The 8,754-nt window shown below is 47.5% G+C and overlaps 1 protein-coding gene across 1 annotated transcript; it reads left to right on the forward strand.

Annotated features, from left to right (window-relative positions):
- The first annotated feature begins 540 nt into the window (after positions 1–540).
- Positions 541–7,741, forward strand: SSR2 (signal sequence receptor subunit 2). Its single transcript, XM_068964655.1, has 6 exons — positions 541–586; positions 1,188–1,342; positions 2,265–2,363; positions 3,698–3,806; positions 5,978–6,055; positions 7,174–7,741. The coding sequence occupies exons 2-6, from the start codon at positions 1,188–1,190 to the stop codon at positions 7,282–7,284; spliced, it is 552 nt and encodes a 183-aa protein (XP_068820756.1). The 5' UTR covers positions 541–586; the 3' UTR covers positions 7,285–7,741.
- Positions 7,742–8,754: the final 1,013 nt, after the last annotated feature.

The following is an 8,754-nucleotide window of genomic DNA, read 5'->3' on the forward strand; positions in this document are numbered from 1 at the left end:
TTTGACCACTTCCAATTTGTCTTGATTCATGGACCTAACATTCCAGGTTCCTATGCAGCCCTCTGAAATCCTCTTCAAAGGGCTTCTAAAGAAAGTTCAGGGCTTGGTGACTTATTTGATATACGGGATGACCAAATTTCTCGACTGGAAATACAAAGAACCGTGGTAGCCCCAAGAGAGATAGCTTTTCTCTAATTTCCAGTTTGACAGTACACTGGATAGATAGATTTTAGACAGATGACTCTAATCTCTAAATTTGTCAGTTCCGCAAAACACTAAGTCAGGTGCTGGGTGTCCACAGTAACAGCAAGTCAGATTGAAAAGTCATTCTGGAGGGCAGAATGATAAAAGCGAGAAAGAAAGAAGGGAAAGAAGGGGGGAAAAAAGAGACCAAGGGTGCACATCGCATCCCGGAGACCAGCGGGCACTACAAAGGGAAAGGTGGGGCTTGTCTAAGAACTACAACTCCCAGTAGGCATCGAGAAGAGCAACCAAGCTTCCGGCAAGAGCTTACTTCCGGTCTTTCGGGTGCTGACGCTCTCTTCCGGTTCTGACGGCCCCTGAAAGGCCTTGGGGGTTGTGCACGGTGAGTCCCCAGGCACTGGGGTCGCGAGTGACAGTAGGGGAATCTTGTGTCCGCACTGCACTCAGCGGCTAAAAGTTAGCTCCGGGAGGTCAGGGAGGAGAGAGGGCATGCTGACGGGAGGACGAGTAATCTTGGCAAGAATGAGGGAGGGGACTGGGGCCACGGAGGGCCCCAGAAAGGGATGTGGAGGGCGAGGACGAATGGGATCCCGGGGAAAGGATGGAGGGTGGGATGCAAGAGCGTGGGGGAGGACCCCGCGAGCGCGCCGTGGAATCCCAGGGGAGCTGGTGGAGGAGGACCAGAGGGGAGGTAGCAGCCGTGGGGTGCTTCTGCGTGAAGGAAAGCTAGAGGCTGCTGTGGGTCCGAGATCGGCCGAATCCGGTAGCCCAAGGAGCGTGGGCACCTGGAGTCCTCTCAGAAGATCCTGCCAGTTAGGGAGCATCCAGGGCCCAGGTGGCCTAGAGACTGCTATGTTGGAAGGGGGTGCCGCTTTAACAAACTCAAAAGAGCTTTGACAGAGTTTGAAAGAAAGAGCTGTCAGGAAGCTTTTGGTGGTTTTACGTGCTTGGATTGACTGCTCGCTTTGCTTTTTTCTCCGAAGATGAGGCTGCTGGCATTCGCGGTGTTGGCTCTATTTGCTGTCACTCAAGCAGAGGAGGGAGCCAGGCTTTTGGCTTCCAAATCACTGCTGAACAGATATGCTGTGGAGGGGCGAGACCTGACCTTACAGTACAACATTTACAATGTTGGCTCAAGGTAAGGAGGCACTGGAGCTATAGGTTGGGTCCTTTTCAGGTTTCTTAAATTTCCTAGCTGGGAACAGGGACCAGCAGTGATTTATCTTTGGGAGATTTTCAGCAGCAGACATCATGAGTGAATGAATGAATATACTGCTGCATCTGCTTTTGAAAGAGGAGGACATTCTTATCTAAGCTACAAGAAACCATCTTCCTTTTTTTTTGACGTGAAAGAGTTTCAGAGTGGGAGAGAAGCAAGAATTGTGAAATAGGGAGAAGAAAATGAGAAGGCAGAAAATGTATAATCCTTTGTTACCTTAGGGATTTAGTTTCAGCTTCCTTTCCTAGATTGGCCTTTTTCTTGTCTTTCACTGTTTTATTTTGTTTGGTTGGGCTTTGGGTTGTGTTTGTTTTTGTTTGTTTTTTTGCCATGCTGTGGGGCATGTGGAATCTTAGCTCCTTGAGCAGGGCTCAAACCTGAGTGTCCCACATTGGAAGCACAGAGTCATGACCACTGGACTGCCAGAGAAGTTCCTTTCTATTTATTTATCTGGCTTCGTGTCGGGTCTTAGTTATGGCCTGCAGAATATTCATTACTGCATCCCCTGGACCACCAGGAAAGTCCTCTCTTTTACTTTACTCCCTTTAATTTTATTTTCCATATGCATCTTGCTCCCGTTCTCCTCCTTACACATAGACACACGTGAGAAAAAACTAGGGCAAAAATGGATTCAGGCCCATTCTTTCCTAGATATTTTGAGTATTTCATTTTGGTGCCCAGAATCCAGGCCTTGAGTGAGATTCTTCAGTGTAACTGTGTGACTCGTACCTGTATTTTGTAGTTCTGATTTTTTAGGACAAGCAGACAGATTTGATTGCTAACTGCTTTAATTTTAAAACCATTACTTTACTAACCTTTCTTTGTTTCCTCCCTTCTTTAGTGCTGCATTAGATGTGGAATTATCTGATGATTCCTTCCCTCCAGAAGACTTTGGCATTGTCTCTGGAATGCTCAACGTCAAATGGGACCGGATTGCTCCGTATCCTCTTGACACTGGCTGATGAAGGCTGATGGGATGTTGGGAGGGATGTTGCCAGCAAAGCAGTAGGGTCATGTCAATCTACATGTATATGGCCATTCTTGCCACCTCTCTGGATAAGATGTGGCAAGAGAGACTAGTGAGAATTGTGTGTGCATGACTTAGGGTGGGCCTGAGGAAGGAGGTTGCTGAAGTTTAGGTTCAGTTCAGTTCAGTCGTGTCCAACTCTTTGCGACCCCATGAATCGCAGCACGCCAGGCCTCCCCGTCCATCACCAACTCCTGGAGTTCACTCAGACTCAGTCCATCGAGTCAGTGATGCCATTCAGCCATCTCATCCTCTGTCGTCCCCTTCTCCTCCTTCCCCCAATCCCTCCCAGCATCAGAGTCTTTTCCAATGAGTCAACTCTTCGTATGAAGTTTAGGTTATAAAGCCCTAAAACATTCTATATTGGGAAAATGTAGACACATGTTTGTGGCTGGTTGATGATCTTTAAGGTGCTTTTAAAAGAAATTCTGTGGGATGCTAGTGTGGAAGACCTGGGTGACCTTTTTAAAGGCTCTTCTTATTCAGTGAACCCCTTATTTGGATCAACTGGTAATCTCTTGAGTGTTTTTAAAATGCGTTGTTTATTCACTTATTTCTGGCTGCACTGGGTCTTCGTTGCTGTCTGCAGGCTTTCCCTAGTTGCGGCACGTGGGGCTCCTCTTGTGGTGGCGTGTGGGGTTCTCATTGCAGTGGCTTCTCTTGGGGAGCGCGAGCTCTAGGGAGGTCCGGCTTCAGTAGCTGTGGCGCTCAGGTTTAGTTGCTCTGCGGCATGCGGAATCTTCCCGGACTAGGGATCGAACCCCTGTCCCCTGCATTGGCAGGCGGATTCTTTACCACTGGGCCATCAGGGAAGGTTCCTTCCTGAGTGTTTTGATTTAGAATATTTTTTTCCCTTGTGAGTTAAATATATTTAGATTTTCTGACAAGGGTAAGTGTTCTCTTTGTATTGTTTTTGTTTTGTATTTTCAAGAATTGCCTTCAGTTATAGGCAGAGAAAGATTTTCTGTGACCTTAAGTGACTAACTTTTCATCTATAACCTGTATTTTATAACATTTCAATATTGAGTATGTCATAGACCTCTTAAAACTTGATTAAAAAGATATCATATAATACCACCCACTTTAGGCTTAGATACAAAGCCTGTGTTTATTATTTTTGCAGAGTATCTTAGATATGAAATATTACATGTGTTAGCAACTCTTTTTGTGAATGGTGCATTTAGTCCCTAAGTTGAAAGTTGTTACAACTGTAGCTCGTCCTTTTCCCTCCTTAACTCTTGAGTCAGTGCTAGCAACGTCTCCCACACTGTGGTCCTGCGCCCTCTCAAGGCTGGTTATTTCAACTTCACCTCAGCAACTGTTACATACCTGGCCCAGGAGGATGGGCCTGTTGTGGTGAGTCACCCAAACCCTTAGCTGGCTGGGGCTCAGCTCTACCTTCTTTTGCAATCTCTTGCAGAAAATCTCCAGAGCAGGTGCTAAATTCTGAGGAAGTTCAGTTCAGTCAGTTCAGTCGCTCAGTCGTGTCCGACTCTTTGCGACCCCATGAATTGCAGCACGCCAGGTCTCCCTGTCCATCACCAACTCCCAGAGTTCACTCAGACTCACGTCTATCAAGTCAATGATGCCATCCAGCCATCTCATCCTCTGTCGTTCCCTTCTCCTCCTGCCCCCAATCCCTCCCAGCATCAGAGTCTTTTCCAATGAGTCAACTCTTTGCATGAGGTGGGCAAAGTACTAGAGTTTCAGCTTTAGTATCATTCCTTCCAAAGAAATCCCACGGCTGATCTCCTTCAGAATAGACTGGTTGGATTTCCTTGCAGTCCAAGGGACTCTCAAGAGTCTTCTCCATAAGAAGGACCAAAAACTTGACATATTGTTGTAGGAAGGAGCATATTTCAACTTATGTTGTAAAGTCTCAAAATCAAGCAATTGAAATGAACAGGAGGGGAGTACTGTCTGATTCCCTCCTTCTGCTTCACTCTTATTCTCTACAGTGTCATGTGTTACCTGGTCTTTTACCATCCTTGCGTTTCCAGTCCACCTTCTACACTGCCGTCAGATTATTCCCTGTCTCCACTGTGTCTGTGTCTCTCCCTTGCGTAGAATGCTCCTGCTTCTCCCATCAAGGCCACCCTTGATACCTTGCATACCCTTCAGGAGTCTTGCTGGGTTCTGCCTCTCCCTTCAGTCCTCGAGCCGCCAGGATCCTCTGTCCAGTGAGGCCGAGCGCCTCCTCTCTCGGTGCATCTCCTTTCCACTCTGCCTTTGTTCTCTGTTTGAAGTCCTCTCTCTCCTCCACTTCATTATCTGGCACCTTCTCAAGACCCAGTTCTGAACTGCATCTCCTTGATTCTGTCTCCTGCTTTTACAATTCATATTGCGCTTTCCTACTCAATCTTTCACTAAACATTCATTGACAGCATCAAAACGTCTGTACCTCTTAAAATCCATGCCACTTGAACATTTAATTATTGACTGTCTTCAGTAGTTCTCTTTCTTATATCTAGGTCTTTTCCCTCACCCCCCACCTCCCAGTTTAATTATAAATGCTTTGAAGTGAGGGACTGTGTCTTAGATTTCTTTCTGTTTCCCATATAGGGTAGAAGTCCAATGTAAACAGTCTTTTGATTGATTGATGTAAAGGTCAGCAGACATTTATTGAGCCCCCGCAATGTGCTAGATGATAGGAAATACAAAGAAGATGAATAAGATACTGTTGTAGGCTTCAAAAAGCTTAGGTCATGAATTTATAAATATACATGGGCTTTAGGCTCCTTAGTGAGTGCACAGTGGGGAAGGGACTTAACACAGTCAACCATAGAACTATAAGAAATTCAAGAGACTCAAACATTCAGTGCACTCTCCGAATTATCTTTTTCAAATGAACCTGTGGCAATATATTCTTGTAATTCTGGTCATGTTATTTTCACATCTTCCATCCTGTGTGCTTTAAGAACCTTGTTTGGGATTCTTTGGTTCCACCTGGTCCTTGATGGGTTAAAAGACACAAACTTCGAGGCTCAGCTGCCACTTTAGAACAGAGTTGTTTGCCATGTGCTCCAAACTCTTGGCCTGCTCTCCAAGACGAAGGAATGTGGGGCAGACTCAGCCCCTCCTCTGGTAATGTACATTTGGGTAGGGCTTGAGACTTTACGGAATCCTTCTCATTATTTCATTGGAGCCTCATGTCAGCTTGTACGTTACAGAAGTGTTTCCACTTGAGGAATGGGGAATGATTGCCAAGGGCAGAAGCGCCAGTGGTGGTGAGCAGCCCTCTCCAGAGTCTGAGGCTTTCATTACCGCAGCATACCTGGCCTACCTTTTTTTTTTTTTCCTTTTTTTAAGTAAATGCTTATCATGTGTCTCCTGGCTCCTAATTTACTCATCTTTACAACACACGAAAGAATCATCCATCTTCTCTAATTCAAAAACTTTTCCTCATCTGGATGTTTCTTGGGCCTTTGGGAACTAAGACTCTATTGCTTAGAACTGGGTTCCTTGAAAAACTGCCCTTTTCCCAGATGAGAAAGAGCTAAAGACTTGCCTTCTTTTCTTCTTTTCAGATTGGCTTTACCAGTGCACCCGGACAGGGAGGAATCTTGGCTCAGCGGGAGTTTGATCGAAGATTCTCCCCCCATTTTGTAAGCTTTGCAGGCCTCTCATCATTCCCCTGGGAGGAGAACACCCTTTTTGTTCTGAGACCTCTTGGCCTCCTTAGAAGATATGTATAGTTGGTTGGTTCTTGTCATATCTGTTTTTTGGTGTCTGGTACACACTGCCATCAAACATCGTGATTTAACCATGGCTAGAGATTTTTGGCAATGAGATCACAATTGCCAGAACCAAAAAAAAAAAACTGCCATTTTTCTCTGCTCAGCCTTGAGTAAAGCCCCGCCTTGGAGTCCTGGGTCTAATTCGAGGATGAAAAGAGTATCTGCTTAGATTCAAAGAGTCGCCAAGCATTGGGAGGTTAAATGGGAACTTTGTTGTAGTCTAGTCTAGGAGAGAATTTTTGGAAGATTTGCCTAAAGTGCTGAATGAGGAGATTCATTTATTCATTCCTTCAGGGAATAATTATGAGGTTCCAAATTACGTGCTCGCTTCTGTGCTTTGCTTGGAGAAACCAGCGCAAGACACAGTCCCTCCCATTGAAGGTCTTATGGGCTTATGGAGGCCTCAGTGGAGGGAGACTGCTGTGATAGCAGTCATACCCCGGGCTCAGGAGGAGAGGCAGGGGGAACACCTAACCTGGTGGTGAGGGTCAGGGAGGATTTTCCGGGGGAGAGAGGTTTCACTAATTAAAGAGGAGGTAAGGAAGGGGAGGCACCCCAAGAAAAGGGAGTAGCTCTGAAGTGAGAAAAAGTGGAGTCCAGGAATAGCAGGTAGTTTAGGAAGGCTGGAGGGCAGCATGTGACGCAGAGGAATGGAAGAGAGGGGCTGGCGGTGTGGGCCGGGGTTAGTTTGCAGGAGGCTTGACTGTCAGGGCGTCACCTGGACATCTCCCTCCTTGAAGATTGTCTGGAAGAGAGAAGCTTCTCTCCCAGATTGGATTGGGTCAGGTGAGGCCTTTGGTTTCATGGCTCACAAGGGCGGTCTTTAGTGAGCCATTCTGTGTCCGGAGCGGCCAGAGAGGAGCCTTCCTGCTGACGCTCTGCTTCTTTGGGCTGGCTGCTCCCTTCTCTCACTGGACCCTTCCCTCCTAGTCCTGTCCTGTGCCTTAATCCAAGCTTCTTAGCAAGGCCTTTGTTGTCTTCCACAGCTGGACTGGGCAGCCTTCGGGGTCATGACCCTCCCTTCTATCGGCGTGCCCCTGCTGTTGTGGTACTCTAGCAAGAGGAAATACGACACCCCCAAAACCAAGAAGAACTGAGTGGGGCTTCCACAGCCCTCCCTGCCCAAGAAATCCAGGTGCTTTCCAGACTCCAAAGGGAATCTCAGATGCAGTGTCTTCTCCTTCAGCCCTTGGCCATCTTCTCCTGGATCCTGTCCTGCTCTAACCAGAGTGAAGGACCAGGCCGGGGAGTCTGAGCGCCTCTTTGGTTCCATCATGAAGCCGGACAAACAGGAACGCCTTTGGCAGCTCTCTTGACCTCGGGGCCCTGTGTTGCAGCACTGAGGTGCCGGGGGTATGTTGCTGGCGATGTGAACTCTCAGGGGTCCAGGAAAGGGCATTTTGGAGGCTGCCTGACACCACCCCATCCCCTGCCACCCCTCTCAAAAGAGGGTGGAAGATGAGATGAAAGCTGTGGGACTCTTGGAGGCTACCCAGTCTCTGACTGGCTTAGGAAAGTTCTTACCAGATGGGGTTTTCTAATAAAATCAAATGCCACCCTGACTTGTCTGTTTTCCCATCGCCTGGATGCACTCAGGTTGCTGTTGGTACACAGACCCTGACTCCTCAGGCTCCTGGACAAGTGAGCTGAACTCTGCCTCCTTGCTCCAGGGAGTGTGGCTCCCATCCCCTCAGAGGCATTCTGCTCATCCACCTTCATGACAGTCTTTGTTTCTGTCCCTTGTTTCCCTGTCTCTTTTCACCAGTCACCACACACTCAGTCATGTCCAATTCTTTGCAACCTCCTGGACTATAAACTGCCAGGCTTCTCAGTCCATGGAAGTTTCCAGGCAAGAATACTGGAGCAGATTGCCATTTTCTTCTCCAGGGGATCTTCCCTACCCAGGGACCAAACCCTTGTCTCCTGCTTTAGCAGGCAGGTTCTTTACCACTGTGCCAGTCACCATATATTCCTCTAAACCTTCCTTGCTTGTGAGCCCTTCTCCACAGTAGAGGAGGGAAAATGGGGAAAGATGGCCTGCAATTGTTCTAGCCCCAGATCTTCTGAGGGTAATTTAATTCATTATTTTTTGAAAATATTTATTTGGCTGTGTCAGGTCTTGGTTGCGGAATGTGGGCTTAGTTGCTTTGCCTCGTGGGATCTTAGTTCCCTGACCAGGGATTGAACTTGTGTCCCTTGCACTGCAAGCTATATTCTTAACCACTGGACCAGGGAAGCCCCTTCACTGACTATTCTTGAAAAGCTATCGATTACACCTGATTCTAGCCCTTCCTGTGTTGAAGACTTAGCTTTTCTCAAGTTTGAGCTTATTTTAATGCCTCTGCTCTGAGCCCAGGTGAGGCTGAAGCGCCTGAACCCCCCGAGTTTTTGCCTAAGCACAGCCTGTGGAAAGGCAGTGGGTTTTGCTGCAGCAGCAGTGGGGAGAAGCCACTCTCAGCTGACTCTGTCCAACCCAGGAATGCCGTGGTCAGAGAACAGCCTCCCCGGCAGGAGAGAAACCCAACAAACACCCGCTTTGTTCCTGCCACCGTTTCTCAGCTTAGATT

The sequence above is a fragment of the Capricornis sumatraensis genome, chromosome 2 (genome assembly GCF_032405125.1).
Source record: "Capricornis sumatraensis isolate serow.1 chromosome 2, serow.2, whole genome shotgun sequence".
NCBI lineage: Eukaryota > Metazoa > Chordata > Mammalia > Artiodactyla > Bovidae > Capricornis > Capricornis sumatraensis.

Coding starts and splice junctions, on each gene's coding strand:
- SSR2 (XM_068964655.1), top strand. CDS start 1,188: ATGAGGCTGCTGGCATTCGCGGTGTTGGCTCTATTTGCTGTCACTCAA. Junction 3,807..5,977: donor AGGAGGATGGGCCTGTTGTG/GTGAGTCACCCA, acceptor TCTTCTTTTCAG/ATTGGCTTTACCAGTGCACC. Junction 6,056..7,173: donor GAAGATTCTCCCCCCATTTT/GTAAGCTTTGCA, acceptor TGTCTTCCACAG/CTGGACTGGGCAGCCTTCGG.